The sequence below is a fragment of the Phytophthora cinnamomi genome, assembly GCF_018691715.1.
Source record: "Phytophthora cinnamomi strain GKB4 chromosome Unknown Contig129, whole genome shotgun sequence".
NCBI lineage: Eukaryota > Oomycota > Peronosporomycetes > Peronosporales > Peronosporaceae > Phytophthora > Phytophthora cinnamomi.
In genome coordinates this window covers 257,626-282,109 of record NW_027151062.1, presented here as the reverse complement: position 1 = coordinate 282,109, position 24,484 = coordinate 257,626, and the positions used below count along the sequence as shown (strand labels likewise).

The following is a 24,484-nucleotide window of genomic DNA, read 5'->3' as shown; positions in this document are numbered from 1 at the left end:
GACGAAGTTGCGTTCTCGCTTCATCGGACCATTCAAGGTCGCGGCCAAATTGGCTGGGGGCGGCACTGAGTGTACCAACTCAGGGCATCGCAGTAGGGATCTTGGTTAGAGACGGGCTCCGACTAGGTCATAGATGTCGTTAGCCAAGACGTTAAGTGACATCAATGTACCTCAATGACAAAAACAAAAACAAGGTCGCGGCCAAACGGGGCCTGGCGTACACGCTCAACCTTCCCAAGAAGATGCGCACACACCCGGTGTTTTACGTGGGCTTGCTCAAGCGATATCACGATCCGAGCCAAGTTAGCGCGGAAGCGCTGGCTCCGACGAGGGCAGCGCCCGCTACTGGGGTGTCGGACGGACTGGGGCCCCGCGTATCATCGTCACCAGTAGCTCAATCTGGCCACGAAGACGGACGTTCTCAGAACGGAGCTCTGCGACCGAGCGTTCCAGTCCGGCCAAGCGCTGGTCCTGTGGACCCTCGAGGTCGCCAATTCGACGCTCCACATCGAGCAGGCCATCGTCGAACCGGGCGAACTGCACTCTCACCCAGTTCGGGAACGAGTGGGCCGAACGGCTCTCGTAGTCCAGATCGGACAGGCGCTGGCGCAGCACGCGCGGATCCAGCGGCGGCTCGTCGTCCTCCTGCGCTGCTCGACGAGCATGGGGAGCTCCATTACCACGTGGAACGACTTCTGAAGTGGCGTCGTCACCGGGGTCATACCCAATATCTTGTGAAGTGGAGAGGGGAGCCTCCGTCCTGGGAGTACGAGGTACCCCTGTGGCAGGACTGCCCGGAAGCCGTTGACGCTTTTGACCGTGAGCACCTGCGCCACTCAACGAGCTCGCGGTCGCCTCGCGCTTCTCGGCGCTAGACAGAGACAACGACACGTCAGAACGAGCGCTCGAGTGTGACGCGTGAGCTGAAGCCAAGGGCATAGATCTCGGTGTGTTGCGCGGGGCATCTGAAACAGTACGAGTGGCGCCTGAGGCGCGAGGCCTTTGGCCTGAATGACGATTTTGACGGGCCTTCTTCTTCGCCCACATGAAGCGGAGGCGCCGTTCGAGATAAACATCTTGCTTCTTAAAGCTTGCTCGAAGAGCATCAATCGACGACAAGTGGCGGGCGGATGCAGCCCAGGCCGTGAACTTGCCATCATCCTCGACCTCGGTTTCACCAGGGAGCAGAACCATGGGTATCCGATCCACCATCGGAACGGAGCGCAATACTCCGACGGAGCCGTTGTCTGTGGTGTCAAGTGACGTTGCCGCAGCGCAATGCGCGTATTGATCTCGGCCTCGGTCGATGCTGAAGGCCCGATCGCGTAGGAACCCAGCAGGCCTTTGGCCATTTCGTTCGTGACCTCTGCGGAATCCTCCCGGCTCCTATAGACATAGCCTCGACGGGAACCAACGAGGGGTAAGGCCTCAGAGACGTGTGAGCGCCGTGGCGTGTTGCGCTCTTCCAATTCCCGGTCCTGGGCCTCGTCCAGCGGATTCGTAATGACGCTGGGATCAACATGATCGTCGTTGTCATCGCCATACCTCGAGGACAGAGGTGGCGCGCTGCGCAGGGCGTCCATACGAGCGACAGCGCTAGCGACGGATCTGTGACTGCTTGGGTCGGCGACCCTGGGTTCAGGAATGAATGTCGCGGCGGCGAGGGCGGGCGCGCCGAGGACTCCAGGCTGTGGGCGCCCTTTGGCGAACCGTCGCCGTTGTTCGACGAGTCGTAGTCGACCTCACCCTCTTCTTTATCGCTGAGCTGGCCGTCAGCGCGGTGCGCACCACGCGACGTCTGCTCACCGGTATGGCTTGAGCTTCGCTTGGACATCACTGTCAGTCCGTGCTTGCGGAGGTGCGCGGCACGAAACTCGGCTACGGAGAGCCTGTGGGTAGTGGTGGCCGCAGCGGTCCCGGATGGGCTGGGCGCAGACAAGGAGACAGGCTCGGCTGTGGGGCTTGGCCCTGGCGACGAAGCGCGTGTGCGCGGTGACTTGGGCTGACGGTCTGACGACCCGAGCGCGGCTTGCATGCGTGTGCGCGTGGCACAGCGAAAGCTATAGTAAAGCTCAAGGAGCACGTCGGCCTCGATGCGAAGTGACTTCGACGGGAGGAACGCGAGTGAGGATTCGGCGAGTTCGCCGTTTTGATGGGGGAGAGTGTAACGGGGTTACACGAGGGGTTACCCTTTTGGTGTAGCTTACACAAGGGTTACCCCTGGATGATGTACGGCCGCGGGCCAACCATTAGGAATGAACTAGAGCTAGTTATAGCTGATAGTGAAGTGTAGATACTTCCACCTTAGGCGGCGAAGCCGCAGTAAAGAAGTTAGTACAGTTTGCCTTTTGCAAGGAAGTCTTCGTGACTTGTTCTGAGCGGGTCCTCGGATAGGACCCTGCTGGACTCTCGGAGTCGTTAAACCTTCCTCTGTGCAAGGAGCTACGGCGGCCCCGCTGCAAGTGGGCAAGGCTTGGTTTTAACCTGCCACTACAAATACGTAGCTAGATAATACAGGACTTTTCACTGTGGTCAAGCACGTATGAAATTTTCTCAAGATCTATATATTCATGCATCACGTACCGCTGCGCGAAGCCCAACATGACTGCTGTTGTTTCGAGCTCGATTATACACAGCTACTAGCAGCTTTCTCCCGGCTGCAAGAGCTCGTGCTCCAAGATTTCATCGAGCGATATCCGCCTGACTGGGTCGATTATCAGCATCTTCGAAACCAGCCCCACGATCGATGCACCTATCCGTCAATTTCCAGGATTCAAATACTGTTGCAACCGCGCTCTCTTCCAGCGCCACAAATGCCTTGCTCTGTCGAGACGCGACCGAGACAAGCGGAGAGCCTGTGAGCATGATGAACCACATGACGCCGAGCAACCAGATATCGGCCTTCACGGGGTCGTACTCGTCGCCCGCCACCACCTCCGGTGCCATGTAGTACTGTTTGCCGACGGGCCCCACGCACCGAGTGCCGACACCGACAGACAGTCCGAAGTCCGAGATCTTGCTCACTCCGTTGTGTCATGTCGATAAGATGGGACGCTGGTCGATGGAAGTTGGCTGGGTGCTTGGTAGGAAATTGTGGCGAGCAGACAGGCAGAGTGAGGGCTAAGGTGCACCGCGCCTGCGTCGCTGTTCTTTGCTTCGTAGTCAACAGTAATACAACAAGGAGAAGAAGCTGGCGGGTACCCCTTTCTGTGCGTGAAGGAAAGGGTTTGGTGACTCGAGCCGAACGGACGTGGACGTAAAGACGCGGCAGCGTGGATTTCCATCGCCGTTTCGGATCCCGTACGGTTTCAGTGCGGCCTTCCCTTCCCAAGCATTTCCGAGTGCTGGTCCGCCGAACTAACATTTATCGCCCTTGTCCCTTCAATCTCGCTGCGGCGGGAGACTCACACCTTGCTAACTCCTGCAGTCGGGCGCTGATCGCGGGGGCTATCGACGCCAGTGTTTCAACCCCGGGTTGGCAGTACTTGCGCTGGGCAGACCCCGACTGAGAAGCTCGTCTGCGAAGATGCGTGGTGACTCAACGGAAGGGCCCTGCGTACCAGATACTCACTCGGACAAGCGAGTGCTGCAAAGGCCGCAAGCACTGTTCTATCAGCTATCGCTGGCCTGTACCATCTGCGGGTTACGACGGTTCCGCTTGTTGCATGCAGATCCGTTTACGCGTGTGTTGGATGGGAGAAATCACTTGAAGATTTATCAGTTGGTCGGCTGAGCCACAGTGTCGAGATGGTGCTTGGCTGTCCGTTCATTTCTAAAAGGGCGCAAGCGAGTGCGGATCTCCTTGTGAACTATGCAGATTGGTAGCAACTCGGCGCGTGATCCTTCAGTTCCGTTAACTACCGACGAGGAAGTATTTCTCGATGTGCCGACTCCCAATCCCAATAAGTGGGGGCTGTCTTTCATCTTGAACGCTGCCACGGCTGAGACTGACACCGAAGCAGGCACTGCAGCGATTCAAGATGAGAAGAGACGCCGGCGCATGTGCCGAGTGAAAGGCTGTACGAACTACATCGTCCAGATGGGCCGGTGCTGCCGTCATGGGGTAAGCCTTGTGATGATGATGGCTTATGGAAGATGAACGATAGATGACTTCGAGCCCCCGCGTGCTGCGAGTTCAGGGCGCAAAGCAATGCCTCGTTGACGGATGTTCGACAGGTGCAAAGCATCACGGTTTGTGCTGGAAACACGGTGAGTGTCTGCTATTTCAAGCAGTTGGCGAGCGAGCACTTTCACTCATCAAGCTCTGTATAGGTGGCTGCATCGAGTGCTCGATCGACGGGTGCTCTAAGAAGGCGAAGGCGCGGGGTCGCTGCTGGTCGCATGGCGGTGGAACCAAGTGTCAGCACCCGGATTGCTTGAAGGTGACCATCTCGAAGGGCTTTTGCTGGGCCCACGGTGGAGGGAAGCGCTGCAAGATTGCAGGCTGCATCAAGCCAGCGTTCGAGCGCACACAAAACTACTGCGAGTGGCACTTCAGCCAGCTTTTAGACAGCGAGTCCGTCTTCAGGATTTCTCACAGTCAAGCTCCTTAGCACCCGCCGACTGGTGTAGCAAATGGATTAGTTCAGTATGGTGGTTCTGAAGCAAGCCATCACGCACTGCAACACGTTCTTTGGCCCAAGCGTAAGCTCCACCAGAACAGTTGTGTGTCATTCATTGCCGCTGCGCCTGCTGCTATTACTTGAATCCGAAGAAAAGCGCTCGAGTCACCGAATTGTTTTCATTTCGTTTCGTGTTCGTTGTAAGGTAAGTTTTTAAGCTAGCTAGCTAACGACCAAGAAAGAAGTCACCAAGTTAGCATGCTTGCTGCCTTAGAGTGCGTTCGCCCATGGATATTGTCTGCCACCTTGGTGGCTCTATGTACACCCACCCAGCACCTGTGTTTTCAGCGTGAATCAGGGGAAACCTTGCTGGAGGGGACGACCGCACCTTGCCCAGCCACTGAAACCGCGCTGATCCTGAAACGGCACTGCAGTGTCTTTGCGTCGACGTCCATTCAACCCTTCAAGAGACAAGAAAGGTAGCCATGCACCAAGAGCAAGCACTTGAAGCTGCGACCGTGCTGCTTCGCGTGGGTGATTCCGCTGGTCCCAATTCGTTTAGCTAGCCACAGGATGCGCGTGCACCATCATCCTGTACTTCCGGCAAATTAACTTGGTTCTAGCCATCATGAACCGGGCAGTGCCATACCCTGCAAGCGACACGCAACACTCGAAATGCTTCAGCGTTCCGTTGCCTCGCTCGAGCGACAATCGACCTTCTGCGTCCACGCACGACTGGTCTCGAGTTGATTCCATTGTTGTGTTGCTGATGACTACGAAGCAAGAACAGCGACACAGACGCGGTACACCTTAATCCTCACTCTGCCTGCCTGCTCGCACCACAACACAATTCCCTACCAAGCACCCAGCCAACTTCCTTCGACCAACGTCCCATCTTATCGACATGACCACCTCGCAACTCCGCTTCCAACGCAAACTAGCCGACGCACTCTACGGCGAAGTGACCGAATGCGAGCTGCGCCCCACCGCGCGACAACGACAGCGGTCTCCCTCGATCCCCCTCGACGAACAACTCGTTGTCGCCGTCAAGTGCATCTCGCTGCCCTACGCCGTCGACATGCGCGCTCGACACGGAGCTGGTCGCAACCTGGACGACCCCCTGCAGGAATGCCGCGTCGCTAGCCTGCTCGCCACCTCCGGAGGGGGCCACCCCAACGTCGTGCGCTCCTACTTCCACTTTCACCAACACGACTGCCTTTACCTCGTATCCGAGTACTGCGCCGACGGAGACCTCTACACGCACCTCACCACCGCCACGCGGAACGGCTCAATGGACGAGTGCACCTCCGTCCACTTCATGAAGGAGGTCCTCTCTGGTGTCGCCTTCAACTGGGTATCGCCCACCGAGACCTGTCGCTCGAGAACGTGCTCATGCACAACGGAGTGTGCAAGATCTCGGACTTCGGACTGTCTGTCGGTGTCGGCACTCGGTGCGTGGGGCCCGTCGGCAAACAGTACTACATGGCACCGGAGGTGGTGGCGGGCGGCGAGTACGACCCCGTGAAGGCCGATATCTGGTCGCTCGGCGTCATGTGGTTCATCCTGCTCACAGGCTCTCCGCTTGTCTCGGTCGCGTCTCGACAGAACAAGGCATTTGTGGCGCTGGAAGAGTGCGGGGTTGCAACAGTATTTGAATCCTGGAAATTGACGGATAGGTTGTCGGCATCGATCGTGGGGCTGGTTTCGAAGATGTTGACAATCGACCCAGTCAGGCGGATATCGCTAGATGAAATCTTACTAGCTCTTGCATCCGGGAGAAAGCCGCTAGTAGCTGTGTATAATCGAGCTCGAAACGACAGCAGCCATGTTGGGCTTCGCGCAGCGGAACATGATGCATGAATATATAGATGTTGAGAAAACTTCATACGTGGTTGAGCACAGTGAAAGGTCCTACATTATCTAGCTACCTTATACGCGATCGGGCTGCTAGACACATTGGTATGTAATTGGTCGTCGTCTTGACTCCATGTCCAACTACTGCGTTAGTAGTAGTATGATCGTCTCTGGCTGCTAAATGGAGTCATTGTCGTCTGTCCGTCGACGCACTCGTCGTCGAAATCCGTGGAATTCCCGAGTTGTTCACACTGGCAGTATGTTCCGGAACTGGTGTGAGAAGAAGGAGGAAGAGTTCGGGATCGTTCAGAGGTCGAGACTTAATGCTGATAATCTCTCGGTCGCTCTGCAAGCCAACCTTCTCTCAACGCCCCCACTGGAGCACGACAAATGCTAGATTTAGTCGAAATTGCACTGGTTGACTTTAATCGGATCGGTCCGTCATGTCCATGTTTTTATTAAGGGTATCCGCTTCCTCCCCAGCACTCGAAAATAAAATACGGATTCCAAATCGGTACTAGGTTGTGCCGAGGTTAAACTATCTCGGCCTACTGCCATCCCCGCCTGGCACCCATCAAGTGAGTGAAATACGCGGTCAGAACGTAAGGCAAAAGACCGCCTGCGCGAACGTGATTCCGAGATGAAACCCGGAACTTATACGTCTAACCTGATCGAAACGCGCCCAACCTCTCCACAACAGCCGAGATCTCGCTCTGGGCCGATGGTTACGCTAACAACATCGGGTAGTCATGCCTACAACGAGCTGCTACCCACAATGAGGTGATACAGAGATTCCGACTTCGGAAGTAGAGCCTTATCAGCTAATAAAGCTGTATCGCCAGCCTTTGGGCGTGACAAGCACCTCATCATCGACAAGACAACCGGTCGCAAGCACGCCAAGGGTCTGCGATTTTCGTTGAATCGCATGATAAGGTCGATCTTTGGAATCAAGGCAAGGAAGCAGCTTCTTTCGCGGTTTATGACGCCGATCACTCCCAAAAGCTGGACACCTAGCGCTCACGGAGGAATCATGCTTCTTGCATACCACTTCCCGTAGGTGTATCTTCCGTTTCTCTGGTTTCTCTGGGCTACCCGCTAGATAATTCCCAGCGCTCACCAACGACATTGACGCCACCATGGACAAGATGGATCTGCCGCTTGGTCTGCGCAAACGGGTAAATGAATACTATACTCACCTGTGGCAAGAGTACGAGGTGCTCAATGGCAACATCAACGAACTTGAAAAAGAGCTCATTGAAGGAATGATGCAGTTGATGTACACCATGGTTGAGAAAATTGGGTGCATGCAAGAAAATCTAATTGAGCTTAAGAAAGAATGCAGTTGCGGTGGCGACAGCAACGCGGACGGCAACTTAAAACAATCGCACCGGTTAGCGCTCTCGTTGCGACCCCATCAAAAGCGGACCTTGGTGCTGCATGGGTGGCTCCCTTGGGCACCTTTGATCTGAACTGAGTCGACCACCCAACGCCTGCTGTTGAGGTATCTTCTCCTGACAGACGTATATCCTGAGCTTCGCTAGACACCTCCACTGAATAACGCCATTCACTGTACTTCTCATGCCGAGGGTTCATCCAAAAGCAAGCACGAGAGTAATGCAGATTGGGCGAAAACTGTTTGCGTGAAGGATCGCCGACGTTCAGTCATATGCAGTAACACGGGGATAAAGCTTTCACCACGGTCTGAGATTCCGGCCGCACTGCAACCGAACTTGGATCAATACATGTAGCGTCGTGCAGGAAGAGTTTCTGGTCGCACGAGAGTGCGGCAGCAATCAGCATTCGGTGATTTTTTGTGGAACACGAGTGTGAATTTGAAGCATTCTACCCGTCTATCTGAAGCCAGGCCCTCCGGAATAGTCTTCCTGCCGGAGTTTCAGTAGTCGCAATTGGATTCGTACTGAGCGAAATTCCCCCGATAATTGATGAGCACTATGCACCCTAGGAAAATGATGGCAACGACGCTCAGACACCCTCCGTCGCGCGGTTGAGTTCTTTAGACGAGAATACAACAGGGCAGCCAAATTGTGATCCAGACAGGTAAGTTGTGACATGGCTCTGACGATATCTAGCCGGCTCCAGTATTGGTAAGGAGTGGATACATGCACAAGCGAAGAAGGACCGATAATTGCCTAGCTAGCCTCGGCACTTTGTCGATCTAACGTCGCACCATGCTTGGTTACAGCTCGGTGGGGAGATGGGCTTGACGACACAATTTTCTGCCACTAACGACAAGCAGTCGTCGGGCATACCGACTATACTTTGCTTGACGAAAATGAGTGTGATGCGCCATAGTTCAGTCGTGGATACGAGGTGCAGCGTGCTCATCATTGAAAATCGTTCTTTGAGTGAACTTTGTTTGCTTCTTGGACAAATAGACTCTTTGATAGCGACGACCAGCGACTCCAACGACCAGGATGTTTGATATCGGCACGCCCAACCTGCTCCTTGGCATGATCGCTCTCGGTTTCTTGGTCGAAGCAGAGGATCGAAAACTCGTTTGAGGAAGAGGTAGTTCAGCGAAGTTCAGGAAAAGGTGTAAAATGGCGAGCAATCTTCAGATCGCAGCAAGTTGGTTACTCATTTGGGTGGGGATGAGTGGCGGCAATTTTTCGCTGCTACCCTGGGTGATGGGTTTCGGATCTTGTGTTGCATCACCTGCACACTATAGACTTTGTTAGGAGAATATAACTACTCCCGAGATTCCACCACAACACCCTCGTGGTTCAGCTATGTTCTATCAGGCGCGAAATCGCTTTCCCGTCCTGCTGCCGGACGCAACTGAGCAGATGTGAGGGTCACAGTTCAGTCGTGGATGCGAACTCCAACCGTTGAAATCTATTGCCACCGTCGTGGTGTTAAATCTTCAGCCGTGAGTGAATTCGAGGATTCGCGACAGACAGCAGAAAACGATATCTGTCGAGTCTGTAAGCGAGTGAAGACCAGCAACTCCAACGACCAGGACGTTTGGACATCAGCACGCCCAGTCTGCTTCTGATAGGATCGCGCGCGGTGTCTTGATGGGAGCACAGGGTCGGACGCATCGTTTGAGGAGGAATTGGTTGGCAATCCTACATTGAGTCGATGCCATTGACTGGCAGCGGTAGTCCCTCACCGCTGCGCTACAACTTTCTGCAGATTCGTTTCTCTTTCCCCGCCCAGGTCGTAAGCAACGAAGTACAAACCCATCTCGGCACGTGCTTGACCTTGTCCACCCGATGCAGTTGGAGAAGCACCAACGACCGCTCAGTTGCCCCCTGCAGAAAGATCCTCGGGACAACATTCACGAAAATCGTTGGCAATGGCAGTGCTGTGGTCAGCTTTCGCCGTTATTGTCGAATCATTTCTGCTTGTCTTTGCGGTGATACAGTTACGCCAGCGCGAAGCAACCGCAACCAACTTCACTCGGCTTAGCCACCCGCCGTGCTGCTTCACAGCTGAATTTGCTGCTTCGCGCTAGCCCGGTCTCATCGATTTCCAATCGCCTATGTCCAGGTCGCAGCTTCAATTACGACGCAAAATAGGCAACGCACTCTACGGCGAAGTCCTGGTGTGTGAAGTTCGACCCACACGTGCCCAGCAGCAGCTCATGCCCCCGCTCCCCCTCGGTAAACGGCGTATCGTAGCCGTTAAGGCCATGTCGCTGTCCTGTGCTGCCGACATCCGCAGTGCGTCCGACCCCGAGAGCACCCTGGACGACCCAATGCAGGAATGCCGAGTCGCCGACCTGATATCCAACACCGGAGGACACCACAACGTCGTGCGGTCCTACTTCCACTTCCAGGAGAACGACTTCATCTACCTTGTCGACGAGTTCTGCGCCGACGGAGACCTCTACACCCACCTCACCACCGCCATCCAGAGCGGCACCATGACTGAGGAGTGGACCATCCACGTAATGAAGCAAGTCCTGGCTGGCGTCGATTTCCTGCACCGCCAACTCGGCATCGCGCACCGCGATCTGTCGCTCGAGAATGTCTTGATGCACAACGGAGCGTGCAAGATCTCCGACTTTGGGCTGTCAGTTCCTGTAAACACTTTGTGTTTGGGTCGGGCGGGCAAGGAGTACTACATGGCGCCGGAGGTGGTCGCGGGGGGAGCGTACGACCCCGTGAAGGCGGATATCTGGTCAATGGGCATCATGTGGTTCGTCATGCTCACGGGGTCTCCGCTGGTCTCAGTTGCTTCTCGTCAAAACAAGGCATTCCTCGCGCTAGAGCAATTGGAGGTCACCGGGATTTTCGAGTTGTGGGAATACGACACCAAACTGTCGGCGTCGGTTATTGACCTGGTCTCGCGAATGTTAAAGGTTGACCCATCAGAGCGGATATCGCTGAGTGAGATTTTGAGGCATTCGTGCCTGAATAGTGTAGCAGCATTCTAGTCTCAGAGATAGTTCTCTGGATTTTATCCAGAGCTGTTAGGGCGATTAGTTTTCATATGGAAATCACTCTATAAACATATATGACTGAATCACTTATAACATGATTAAAATGATGATGTATCGATGCGAACCTGTTAGGTTTTATACCGGTGTGGATAGTATATTATCCAGTTGCGTGCTGCTTGAGTCTTTTAGGGGCTACATTCGCGTGGCAAGCCCCATTTTCTATTGTCACAGTCGATCGAAGCACTCGACTTCAACCAGCAAGTTATGCCACGGTCACACGACGATGAAATAACTCTATCTAATGGGACGACTCACACGGGATTTCCTACATCCTTCACGCCGACACAAGATCTCTGGTAGAAACGAAGAGGCTGTGTAAGTTAGATGTAGAACTTACTTCACGTCGTGAAGTAAGTTCACCGAGCTGAGAACGGTTGGCTGTAAACTCAGCAACTACACTTAAAAAACAAGAAAATTTGATTGTAGTCCAAAATGAATTGGGTGTGTTCAAATTAATTATTAAATATTAAAATTGGAATGCATTATAATGGGTATTATTTGTTCGGCCTCACTGCTTCAAGATAAAATCCAGAGCTTCTCCGTGCTTTAGCACTGCTTAGTATGGTAAAATGCAAGACATTGCTTATCGGCCATATTATGAAACACTAAGACCAATTCAGTTTGTTTCTTCGTCTCGCGAAGACGACGTGATTCTACAGGTTGCAAACCCAAAGTTACCCAAATCTAAGATCGGTGTTGATGGAGAAGAACACATGAAATTTATGGCAACTTGCCACAAATTTCTTGTGCCGTGCAGCTTCGGCCGGACCCTCTTTCATCACACCCGACGACGACATCGACGCCAGGAATAGGAGCCTCCACCGCTTGGTACAACGTACGCAAGCCATCACAACCAATGGTTCCATACGCGCTCGCGCTATAATAGGAGCAGACTTACCATGCGTCCAAAAGCAAAGTGGAGCAAGCCTCACCCTTGGATACAATAACACTGGGGTCCAGCTTTTCGACGAATAAAAAATGATCGTCACTTCAACTTGGCATGACGCACCAGACGTCGCGCCAATGACCGATCCTCGTCCAGAAACGGGCCACGCTGCACCGCCGGACCGGTACGTCAGCCAGTCTTGAATCTGCGCTCAAGCCCGTAAGTCAGGAGGCGAGACGATGGTGGACATCCCAGTGGTGGACTTCTCGAGCCCCGAGGCGGCCGAGCAGCTGCGCCGCGCGTGCACAGACGTGGGCTTCTTCTACCTGGTGCGCCACGGCATCCCGGCCGAGCTGCTGGCGCAGGTGTACGCGGAGATGCGGGCGTTCTTCGGCCAGCCGCTGGCGGAGAAGCGCAAGGTGCTGGCCAACGAGTCCATGCGCGGCTACACGCCCCTGCACGAGGAGACGCTGGACCCGGCCGTGCAGACGCGCGGCGACACCAAGGAGGGCTACTACATCTGCCGCCACGTGCCGCCCGACAGCGCCGAGCTGCAGCTGCCTTTGCACGGACCCAACGTGTTCCCGGACGCCGCCGCCTTCCCCACGTTCCGGGCCACCATGGAGACGTACCACGCCGCCATGTGCGCGCTGGGCTTCGGCGTGGCCCAGCTCTTCGCGGAGGCGGCGGGCCAAAAGGGCCGCTTCGACGGCCCGGGCATGTTCGACAAGCCCATGGCGGCGCTGCGGCTGCTGCACTACGCGCCCGAGAAGTCGGACGTGGCCCGGGGCGTCTTTGGCGCCGGCGCCCACACGGACTACGGTCTCATCACGCTGCTATCCACGGACGCGTCGGGCGGCCTGCAGATCCGCCACGACGGCCAGTGGGTCGACGTGCCGCCCCGCGCGGACGCCTTCGTGGTCAACATCGGCGACATGGCCGAGCGGTTCACGAACGGCCGCTTCCGGTCCACGCTGCACCGCGTGGTCAACACGTCGGGCCAGGAGCGCTACTCGGTGCCCTTCTTCTACGAGCCCAACTTCACGTGCGTGGTCGAGTGCTTCCCGAGCTGCGTGAGTGCCGAGAACCCGGCCAAGTACCCGCCCACGACCAGCGGCCAGCACCTCGTGGACATGTACAAGCAGACCCACGCGTCGTTCGAGGAGACGACGACTTCGGCCGCTGGGAAGCAACAGAAGCCGTGAAAAGGAGAAGAAAAAGTGAAGTCTGGGGAGAAAAAGTAGCAAGAATTTGGACGGGATACCGATGTGAACGCTGCATCTTTTGAGTATTTCAGTTTTCTGCGCTGGATTTGCTCCTGCCAACTCAGTTCTGCGTGTTTTGTCTACTTGAGTCACTCTATAGTTGTGTGGCGCAAGGAGCTTTTTGCTGCTAATGGTAGGGTCTCAGATCTGAGGAGCAGTTCATATGAGCTACGCTTATCAATCAGAATCTTGTGAAGTTACTTCTCCAATTTCCAAGATCCTAGCACAAGCGTTCGCGAAAATTGGTTCACATGTACTTATTCAGTTGTTTTCTGCGTATTTTTTTTCTTTCCACCCGTACTAGACAAAGCTGGAAACGATCTAAGAACTGGACGTGATTTTCGGTAGGTTTAAAGCCTCCGCACAACCAAAATCGAGCTAATAGAACAAAAAAATACCCGTGAAATGCAGGCATTTGAACCCGCAGCCACGATTTATCGTAGGGTTCTGCCAATGCTGTTACTGCACTCACCCGAACTATTTCCAATCTAGAAATCTTCCATCGCCTCCTTGAATTGGCAAGCGAACTCGGCTTCGTGCTAGGCGTACACGGTTTCCTCAGCAGCATTACGTAGCTGGTCGCGATGTAGTCTCCCAGCCGATCCGTAGTGTGGGCGTCTACACGTTGGCTGGCGCTCTATCGATTGGTTTTGGATGTTATGAACGACTACGTGAAGATTTGTTTTGATGTCGCGGTGCTCATACCGATGCTGTGTCGCTTCCGCGGAAAGATAAGCGAGAGCAATTTTGTGGAACGGGCGGCATGGCATGTACTCACTACAGCTACCTGAACTGTACTGCAATTAACCATTATACTCAACTACGTACAGCCTATGACGGTCTAGCCATTCGCGCACAGCTGCATTTATACTCTATTATCAGTGCTACGCCAAGAAAAGCAGTAATTCAGTGTAGTTTAGTTTTAATTGTCAGTCGAAGACACACAATCGTACCCTCGTTTCTCGGTATGTCTATTGCGTCGGGTGCTCATCTATCCGAGGGTCCATACACACATGTGATGCTAAGGCTAATGGAGCTCAACGCGCTTTGATAGTTATTGTAATTTTCAAGACATCCGGTTAGAAAAGGCTTTCAATTTTACGAAGTAATACTAAAGCGCGCCAACTACAACCAAGATGAAAATTACTCGTTTATCTTACAAAGCGCCATCTTTATTATTTCTATCTGTGCATAAATTGAGGTAAGGGATCACTTTGCTCAATGTGCACAAAGTTTATTGATCACTGAGACTTTAAGAACGGCAACGTTGTCGAATGATTCCGTTTAATTAACCATTTGAGCCGGTGATGAAAGCTACGGGATGACCGAAGTACCTATCAAGGCTCAGCATGCTTGGGCGGTTCAGGGCCCAGGTTTTGCGCTCGATAACCGTATTTGATTGACGATAAACTAAGAGAACATGTAGTTGTGCGTTACAACATACCTATCTACAGTACTTGCGTGTAATTGAACTGAGTACTGTGTTAAGATGCTGCGGATGTGAACACTTGCTAACAACAACGGTATGTCTGAAATCGTTCGTTTCATCGGTGTAGTCGCAAGATGAGATCGTGTACTCACTCGCACACTATATTCGTGTTTCCGTCTTTGAAGCACCCGGCTGAGGTGGCTTGCCTGGCCTCCACCATGTCATTTTGCAAGCGGCTCTATGACAGCATGGGCAACCACGACCTCCGCTCCGCAGACTCAATTGATGAAGAAAAGGGGGAACTGACATTCACTTTGAAAGTCACAACCACGAATTCTCGCCGCTTCTGGACTGTGAAAATGCAAAAGTCTTCTCTTCGATCGACGATCACCATGCTCAACGTCGCACTGTCGATTTGAACCACCAAATCTTCAGACCAAGCAAACGCAATCGCCAAGGCGATGGTCGAGAAGCGCAAGGATAGAAGATGGCGACACAGTGGGTTTTGTTTGCCCCACGCCCAAACGGCTCAGGACGGATGCTTATGAGGGCTTGATCATGTCCAGGAGCTCAGCCCTCGAGCCTGAATTCAAAATCAACCGAAACATCTCGCCACCAATAACGCCATTAATGACGATACCCCACACTTTCCTACCCATCCGCTGGCCTGGAGATAAAATGGTAACGCACGCTTCTGCAGATCATTTTCAACTGTGAAGCTGATGTTTCCGTCAGGATCCATCAAAGCGTATGCATAAGCAGAAACCTACAAGTCTCCAATCTAGACAATAAATACTAAACTTTAACGTTGTTCGTTCCACTCATACTCAAAAAAATCCCACACGAAACCCATCTCTTCTTGTTTTGCAGTGAGAGCTGTTCGCGCCGTTCTCTTCTTTACGGTATTACTGACATGCTGTATTCGAAGCTGTCTTCGCGCCGATCCTGCACTGGAACCGCTTTGGAGAAAAAGATAATTTAAGCAGGATAGTTAGTACTTCAAAGTAGAAGCTTCCGATGCTAAATTGTTTGGTGCTGTGGTTGCTACATCTCCCGGAGCGATCCTCTCCGCTCTAGCTTTCCCAACTGGACGCCCCAATCCTTCTCTTCCCAAGGAGAGATCGACGGAACCACGAAGTCGCGTTGCACGTTGCGGTGGCCGTGTAGCTGCTCGAACATATCCAATATTGGCTCGACACGCTCGTTCCACCTGGAAACTGCGATCCTCGAGTCGAATTCGATCGCCTCCAACTTGTCCATCGCTCGACCAATTTGGTTAAAGTAGTAGGAGTGCTTGCGGATGTGGTTAACGACACGGCCCAGATTGAGACTATGCACTTCCTTCGGCCAAGTTACTTCCAACGGGACCACAAACGAGTAAGGAACCCGACAATGTCCATATACTTGGTGAAAAGTCGCCACCGCGGGCAAAATGCGCTCGCTCCACTTAGACTGAATACAATCCCACACAAAACCCAACTCCTCTAATCGAGTCTTGTCCCGCGAAACTTGCGCACTGTAAGAGTCATGGCTACGGATGCTGTTCGTGACGTTTCCGAGCTTTAGACCCCAAGACGATGTTGGCCAACTCTCATTCGATGGTACCACAAACGCGGATGGAACCCGGCAATGACCCCAATTCGATGAAAAGTCGTCAAAGCAGGCATGATGCGCTCGCTCCACTCATACTCATAATAATCCCACACGAAACCCATCTCTTCCAGCTCGGACTTGTTTTGGTTGCTGCCGTGTCTCTATAACGAATCCATTTGACAGTACTACCTAAACGCATCCCCCACGCTGCTTTCGGCCATGGTAAGTGCAACGGCACCGTGAATGCATTGCCCACATTGCAGCGGCCAAACTCCCGATGAAAGGTTCTCAATGCCGGCATCACTTTCTCGCGCCAATTGCGCCAGTACAACGTGGACTCGTGCCAGAAGTTCAGTCGTTTCAGCTCGTCCTTGTCTGCTTGTACCTGCTCAGCGAAGTCACTTTGACGCCGTATGTTAATGACTTGGTTACCCAAAAGCCGACCCCATAAGTGCTCAGGCTCTCTTTCGGAATGCGAAAGACCGACGGTACATCGGTGTGGCCGTTCAACTCGTAGAACCTCCGAAGTGCTGGCAGGACGAAGCGGTCTCATTTGTATTGGGACCAGTCCCACGCGAACCCTATATCATCCAGCTCCTCCCGCTGCTTCTGGTCAATTTTGCGTCCCCCCTCTCTCCACTGCTTCCGCAGCCACTTGGCGTGTTTGCCCAGGGGATATCCCCACGCTGCCTCGGGGTACGCGCCATCTCCGTGGGGGACGACGAACTTGACTGGAACCATCAGGTGCGACGAGCGCCGGCTTCACCGCCTCTTGCCACGCCACGGGATTGGACACTGCGTTGGCTTTCCAGGGTGTCGTGGACGAAGAGAAGAAGCGAGGCGCCTGGTAGCAGCGCTGAAAGGGGGCGCTACCAGCAGCCAGGTGAGAGGCTGCAGGGTCCACAGCAGCCGCACTCGCAGCAGGTGATTCCGCGCCGACGATGCCAGCCGCTGCATTTTGTGAGCGATTGATTGGCAAAGCGTAAACACTGGATTTGTTTCCTCCAATGAAACGAGGCCTAGGAAATTGACAGTGATCGGATTGGTCGAGGCGTTGTAGAATCGAGTAACTTGTCGTCAGTGACTGGTACAGTAGTAAAATCAAGATTAGTACTACACACTACTAATTGTATAGTACTAGTACTACTAGTATTAATATCATTAGTACAACTTCCATAAGTAGTCATTAGTACTAACATAAACTTCGTAGGAAAAAGTTCACAAATGATCTTTTTTTTTACCATAAAACTCAGTAGAAATAGCAGACCCCGGGAAAAGTCGCAACCACTAACCACCAAAGCATTCCAGGTAGACAGCAAAATGGGCGCCAGTGCATCGACGAAGGCGTTGGGCGAGTTCGATTCAGCGCTCAAAAACTCGGCCAATACTGGAAAGTTAGTGGTGACCCACTGCGAGCTTTTGGCACTGCCGCCGGAAATGCTCGAGCGTGCCATCCACCTGCGTGATCTAACACTCGAACACGCCCAGCTACAAAAACTACCGGCTAGCTTCGGTTGCCTCGAACTACTCGAGTAAGAATCATCAGCAATTCATCTATCTACCAACATTCTACGAGTTTTAACGGTCCTTTCGCGGATTCAGACGACTATCCCTAGCTGGAAATCAACTGGAGACGCTGCCACTCTCATTCCACCAGCTTAAACGTCTTGAGGAGCTCGACCTGAGCACCAATAAATTGCGCTCTCTCCTCGGGAATTTCTGCGATCTCAGTGCACTACGCCGGCTTCTCGTTCACGATAATGCGTTCGAAAAACTACCTCGGGAGTTTGGCGCACTCAGTAACCTCGAAATGCTAGACATGCGAAGAAATCAGCTCCGCAGACTGCCAAAGTCATTTCCTTGTCTTTCGAAGCTCACTCGGCTCGATTTAAGTCGCAACAAGCTTCGCAAATTACCTGATGCGTTCGGAAATCTGAGCGCTCTACGCGTCTGTAACCTCGGACGCAACATGCTCCAGGAACTGCCCGAGTTTATCGGGATGCTTGGGTGTCTCGAGGTTCTAACGCTGCAGAATAACGCGCTGTTTAAGCTTCCAACGTCTTTTGCAGAGCTTATAACTCTCAAGAACCTGTCGCTCACTGGTAACAAGATCGAGTGCTTCCCTCGCTCGCAGATTGGCTCTCTGAAGGCGTTGGTCACATTGACGTACGCAGACAACAAGCTGCGCCAGTGGCAACCAGGCGAGAAAAGTATCATTCTTGACGAGGTTTCACCAGACAAAGACGAAGTTGTCGATACTGAAGATGATGGAGACGTCGAAGATGTTTCGCAAATGCCGAGCAATCCTCTCGCAACCTTGACCACAGTGCAGTATCTTGATTTGAGCGATAATGCACTAGTTGTGCTCCCAAAGCAGGGCTGGGACTGTCTTGCCGACCTTCTGCACTTAAAGCTTGCTCGCAATCGACTTCAAGCGCTTCCTGCTGGAATAGGCAAAATACCAAAGCTCCAGCAGCTTGATATTTCTGGGAACAAGTTGACGACGTTGCCTCTCTCCCTCTTCAAAGGTAAAACGCTCGCGTTCCTCGACCTCCAGCAAAACGCACTGGAAGAAATACCAGACAATGTCGGTGAGTGCGAGGCTCTCGTCCGCCTCGTGTTGACGCGAAACCGTGATCTGAGAGGTCTACCAGGAAGCATTTGTCGTCTTTCTCGTCTGCAGGAGCTTCGGGTGGACAAATCCTGCTTCTTGGCACTAGAAGACGAGCAAACGACTTTTTGTCGGGGTATAGCCTTCTTCTCAGCGGAGTAGAGTTCGCTGGGTTTTCCTCCGCCATTTGACTGAGTACCGTTGATAGGGTCTGTTCCTCACCCTCAACTCATTTACGGCAACGAAGGGAGGAGGAGGAGCTGGTTCAACTCGAAGTTCCTCCAAGATGATGCCAGTGAATCATCAACCTGTAGTCATCGAGACGACCAATATCTACGACCGCAGCGAGTTGTACGAGGCAGTAGCATTCACCTAGGCAGACTAGGAAGAAAGCAGCAGCAAGATATATAAGCATAGCTGACAGCAGATAGACATGGTATAAGATTCAGGTAGTGCCGTTCATCTTACAGAGCCTTGCCGTTGTACACGAGCTGGTTGATCTTCTCCGGTAGCAGCTCGGCCATCTCGCCGCAGATGGTGAGCTCCGTCTGAAAGCTGCGCCGCAGCTCTGTACCCTGCTCCCCCGGGTACTTCTGTTCATACTTCCGAACGAGTTCTATCACGGCCTCGTGGTAAGCAAGGCTCTGGCGCCAATATCCCACAGTCTTCGAGGTGTCTGACGGAAATGCGACTTTGCCGCAGGCGTGAGCAAGGGCGAAGTAGCCGAGCAGCATGGTACGGAACTCCTTTGGTGACATGGCTTCACTTGGAAGTGGAACCGACCTGCCACCACACAAGACGCTAACCCGCACGGGGTCTTCTTTGGTAGATCCGTCAGGCTCAGACGACGGGTAGTAGAGTAGCAGGAACTGTTGGTAACACTGGATCGCCTTGATTGCGTACGCCATGGACTTCTCCCCCGCTTCTTTACTGCGTTTAAGCTCGAACACGTCGGCATTCACCTCTGCGCACTCGAAGTAGAGTTCCTGTAGCAGATCGCTGAAGGCGCGCTCGTTCAATGTGTCGCCCAACATTGGTGTCAGCAGTGCCAAACGTCGTCTGTGCATAGCAACTTGCCGTCCCCGAGCATCTTCGAAGGGCAGTAGTCGCTTATACAGAGCGCTTTCGCGCTGGAGGAGGCGCACATGCTGCGTCACAAAGCCATCCAGCACGAACAGCTCGCGGGCGCGGGTACAGGCCCTGAGACCCATCTTAAACACGTCACGAGCTTGGCCAAAAGTCTCCACACTTGATGCGGGTACAAACTCCATGCCAAAACCTGGCAGTTTGGTTTGTTCGTCCGTACTAGGTACTTTCTGGTCACTCAGAGCCAATTTGGCCAGCGTGGTCTCCATGCTGCTGGGCCGTGGTAGGACAGGGTAAATATCCTCAACACTGTAGCCATCCCTCCTCATACCTGCAAGCTGAAGCGTTATGACATGCAGCCTGCTCCAGGTCGAGTAGATCTCAGCCACTAGAATCTTCTGGTCGTCATCATCGCCACTGTTGTCAGATCCGTGGTGGAGCAGCATGTACTCGCTGGCTTTAAGACAGGTCGCCGCATCCTTCGGGTTGTCCGTATCCAGGTAGAACTCCACGAGTTTCAATGCATTGCGCACCCACTCGTGCGCTCCTGCAAACCGCGTCGTGTCTCCCTGCTCCGTATCATGCACGCACTGCAGCAATTGAAGCTCCAAAGTCGACAGGCAGAACCTCGCCGAGTCACCCGCCATCCCCAAGCTGCCATACACCTGCGCCAAGTAAAAGTGCGTGTGCGTTAAAGCCGCCGCCAACGCGCCATGCTTCTTCTCCTCGGACTTGTCGCACAGCGTCTGTGCCGCCGAGAGATAGCACAGCGCCCTCAACGGCCGCGAGCGGTTCGACCAAAGCACTCCGAGCTGGTTCAGCAGCTCCACCACGAACTCCTCGAACTCCTCGTGCTCTGGCTTCACCTCCACCCGGGGCATCTCATTCAGAAGCTTGGGCGCCGTCTCCTTGGCAGCTTCAGGGCCAGAAGATCCGTCGTCCGCCACGATGGCCGTCGTGAACTTCACGAGCCCCGGGAAGAAAAAGTTGCCCGCTTCCTCCAGCGCTGGCTGGGCGTCTAGAACCACACAGAAACGTAAAATTTAGAGCTAAACTCTTTGATATGAGGCCCCCAGAGCTCGGAAAGGGCTCAAAACGCCACGTACGGTGGGGCTCCTCCACCGCCAGATAAGTGGCGCCCAGTTTGGCGGCTGCGACGGCCATTTCCTGCATGAAAATAGGCAGCAACAGCGACAGTTTAGTGTATTTTCGCCTAAGTTTTGGCGTTTTGAGGCTTCTAGAGGGCGTCACGCACAGCGGGGGGAAGCGCTGTGGTCCGCAGCTTCTGCAGAATCTCCAGCACGCGGTAGTGAGACGCGTAGGGCGTCGCATCGGGGCATTCTTCCTGCTCAAAATGTGGGGATTAGACGCTGTTTTAAGACTGCAATTGCGGCGCTACGACTGGACGGGGGATGAAGCCAAGTAGTGCGGCAGGAAGAGGAGATCTAGGCGCGTTCAACGCACCGCCGCAATGCTGTCGAGACGGCGCAGAAGCGCGTGGAAGTCCTCGGGAAGATCGCTCATGCTGCGACGTCCGCTGGTATCCTGTCGCACGAAGCGCTCTATGTTGTATTTTATAGATGCGAAAAAGTACTACAGTAGGTTCAAAAATCATCAATTAGGGTATAATGAAGTTAGGTGAATTGGAGGTTTTGTGAAAATCTAACGACAGTTGTTACTATAATAGTCTAGAGACCGTAATGACTATGAAGAGTGTGTACCGGTTTGAAGGTACTCGCGGATTTTTTTTTCGGATTTTACCAATCCGCCATTTACAACGAGCTTGTGTCTGGTATCACTAATCAGGATACACTGATGCTTTGAGAGACCACATGAGCCGATTCTGGTGAGGACACGGGCAAGATGGAGCTTCCTGGGTTGAAGTTGCTGTGGTCGCACAGTCCATCAGTGTCAGCTGAGAGCGGCGCCCAATCTGATTGCCGTTTTCTGGTGCTTGAAATACAATCCTCGCTGTAGTTAGTTTAGTCGACGGCAGTGTTCGCGAGGGTCCAGCACGACGGGACTCTTCAGAGTGAACTGGCCCGAATCGCTGCTATCTTTGCAGCGCTTCACGAACGAACCCGCCTTGGTGCGTTGGCTCCGTCGCCCTCATTCCGTCAATCTCGACCAGCGCAGACAGCCAACTTGATAAGAACTGAAGCGCTGTTTGGTGCTGGAGTGATGACGCACGTGGTCATGTGCCGCTTCCTGCGCTTGGGCTGCAGCGAAGACGAGCACCCGCTCTTCCGCCGCGAGTACGCCAGGTAGGAGGCGCCACGCGTGACGCGGCGTTCACGAGTTCACTCGTGAACATGTCTACATGGCAAATTTTCGCTAATCGCGGGACGGATACAATTGTGTCCTCCACAGGAGCAACCGAGAGAAAGGAGTCAAGGTGCAACATCGACCGCCAGTGTCTTCGATTGGCCGGTGTAGGACCAGGACTAACGCAATGCTCTTGTTGAATTAGCTGCTCCGGTGCTTCCCGCACTGCTGTCCGGAGCACGTCAAGCGCAGCTACTGTGGGTGCTCCGTCCACCTGCTCGTGACCTTCTCTGCGGATGTGCGTGACGTTGATCTGGATGAAGTGTTGGTGGCGACGCGGTTCGAGCCCTCGCGGGTGGCTCCGCTGTGGCCAGCCAGTCTGGCAGGATTGTTTCGAGATGCTGGAGCTCCGGGGGACGACGACAGCGCCAGACACGACAACGAGCGGAAGCTTGGCGTGGGAGAAAACGTTCAACTTCCCGCGAGTCTGCTCGCATTAAGCGCAGGTCCGCCGTCCAATAAGGGGGCTGTCTGGGTGCGTGCTGAGAGGGAGAGTGCATCGATGCAGGGCCGTTTTCCAAAGGTAACTACGAGAGTCGACTGCATCGATATGGTCAGCGTGAAAAGCACTAACTGTTTGATAGAATACTGTGTTGTACGCCATCAACAAGCGCAGGTACCCCAAGTGGTTTTACAACTACGACAGCAGTACCACGCGCACGCAGCGTGAAATGACCCACCACCTCGTTGCCTACGTTTTTCAACAGAACGTTTCAAGGCATCCTGCGCACCAAAATCAGGTGCATGACAGCGATCCACCGACTGCAGTTGTGTTGGCGCGGCATGCCTCGCCTGCATTCCAGTTGGTCTCGTTTCGACGATCGGGCACAACCAGCAACGACTCTGGCTGCGCACTGCCAGCAGTGGATGCCCCCGCAGTAAACGAGGCCTCACGAGTATATGGTGTCTCAGCGCAGCAGCACTACCAACATCAAAGCCAATTCAACGAAAGTACGCAGCAATACGCAGGTCCACACCAGCAGAATTGGTTCCCAGCCTATCAAAGAGATGAGTACGCTGTTGTAAGCTACAACAGCGATGACGACCTTGATGTTGGTCATAATTCTGCTGGAGGTGATGATCCAGGCCAGTGGCATGGATCTCGTGAGAAGGGGCAACATCTTCTGATCTTGTGGAAGTTTCTCAAGTGTATATCATTGCATGACATGGGGATCAGCGCTGCCACAGTCGGTTCATATCTGTTGCGTGTTTCGGCCACCAAATCTGAATCAGAGCGAGAGCATGTAGCGGTCTCTTTCTTGATCGGTATCTACGTTCGTCCCCGTGGCCATCAGGATCAGTCTCCATCGCCTATATTTGGTAGCACGTCGCCAGCAACATCATCCCCAGCACCAGAGCGTGATATCATCCGGGTGGCTGTCTGTCTTTTCCTGCGTGGGCTGTCCTCAAGTACTGTCAAGGGGATTCTGTGTACAGCAATCCGAATGGGATGCGATACTAGTAAAGAGAAACTTCGAGAGCGGTTCATCTTCCTCGTAGACAGGCTATACGACGCTCTCGACGATATTCTGCGCGAAAGCGCGCATGATACCACGGAGTTATCATGCGGGAACCAAGAGACCAGCGTACCTGCTCTCACTGATGCCATCCTAGCGCTCGTGTATGGTCAAGATCGGTTTGAAAGCGTTCGATCGGAAATCTCAGTCCTGCTGGATAGTCAACAATCGCCAGAGCTGCTGATATATGCATTGGACGACTTGTTCCAGACGTATACGGCTCAGGTTCGGGAATTCATGATCGCGTCTGCAGAGGTGAGAGTCGCCAGGAGCGCCATGGTTCAAAGCGGGTTCAGCCGTCGATGGACGCTAAAGCCTCAGTCGGTAGTAGTTCTTGACGCCGCGTCGAACAGGGCGAGAGACGTACTCCAGGACTTCCGCGTGATTGACGTCGCACAATTTGTCTACGAGGCCGGCTGCATCGACGTCGATATGGATATCACGACACCGAGACTCGCCCTTCAGTCCGCATTATCGCTCGCAAATGATGCGAGTCAAACGCCGACTTCACTGCTCTTGGATGGTAAGCTGCGCGTCTTCCGAGTATTGCCCAGCGGCTTGTCATCCATGGTCGCGACAGCCGGAGGATGGTCCATCGGCGATTATGCCGGGACGGTGTCAAACGACGGCCAGTCGCTGAGTTTGGATTTCTTCGCGTTCGCAGAGGGATACCATCCTCAGTCTGGGGTCGAAATAGCAGTGGCGCGTCGAGTAAACCTGACGCTGACCCTGGTTCTGGGGTGTGGCATCGCTGAGGGAAAACCCATGTGCACCGATGGTGACTCGAGAACAGCAACCTTGCTAGTCTACGGGATGGTGTACGGCTCCGCATTGAAACCTTCGAATCTCGGCTTGAGAACTGGAAAGCCAAGTGGTCAAGTCTTCGCC

The 24,484-nt window shown here is 53.7% G+C and overlaps 3 protein-coding genes across 3 annotated transcripts; 2 read left to right on the top strand and 1 right to left on the bottom strand.

Moving 5' to 3' along the window:
- Positions 1-12,009: 12,009 nt before the first annotated feature.
- On the top strand, positions 12,010-13,549 carry IUM83_18700 (gibberellin 2-beta-dioxygenase; the record flags this gene model as incomplete). The annotated part of the gene is made up of 4 exons (XM_067943710.1): positions 12,010-12,843; positions 13,150-13,168; positions 13,340-13,379; positions 13,447-13,549. 4 exons carry the CDS (start codon positions 12,010-12,012, stop codon positions 13,547-13,549), a joined length of 996 nt encoding a protein of 331 aa, XP_067780040.1.
- Positions 13,550-19,132: 5,583 nt separating this feature from the next.
- On the bottom strand, positions 19,133-21,278 carry IUM83_18699 (KIF-1 binding protein; the record flags this gene model as incomplete). The annotated part of the gene is made up of 4 exons (XM_067943709.1): positions 19,133-20,772; positions 20,861-20,921; positions 21,010-21,099; positions 21,219-21,278. The coding sequence occupies 4 exons, from the start codon at positions 21,276-21,278 to the stop codon at positions 19,133-19,135; spliced, it is 1,851 nt and encodes a 616-aa protein (XP_067780067.1).
- Positions 21,279-21,950: 672 nt separating this feature from the next.
- IUM83_18698 (uncharacterized protein) lies at positions 21,951-22,961 on the top strand (the record flags this gene model as incomplete). The annotated part of the gene is made up of 6 exons (XM_067943708.1): positions 21,951-22,018; positions 22,125-22,149; positions 22,225-22,602; positions 22,664-22,695; positions 22,787-22,819; positions 22,883-22,961. 6 exons carry the CDS (start codon positions 21,951-21,953, stop codon positions 22,959-22,961), a joined length of 615 nt encoding a protein of 204 aa, XP_067780066.1.
- Between the last annotated feature and the right edge of the window lie 1,523 nt (positions 22,962-24,484).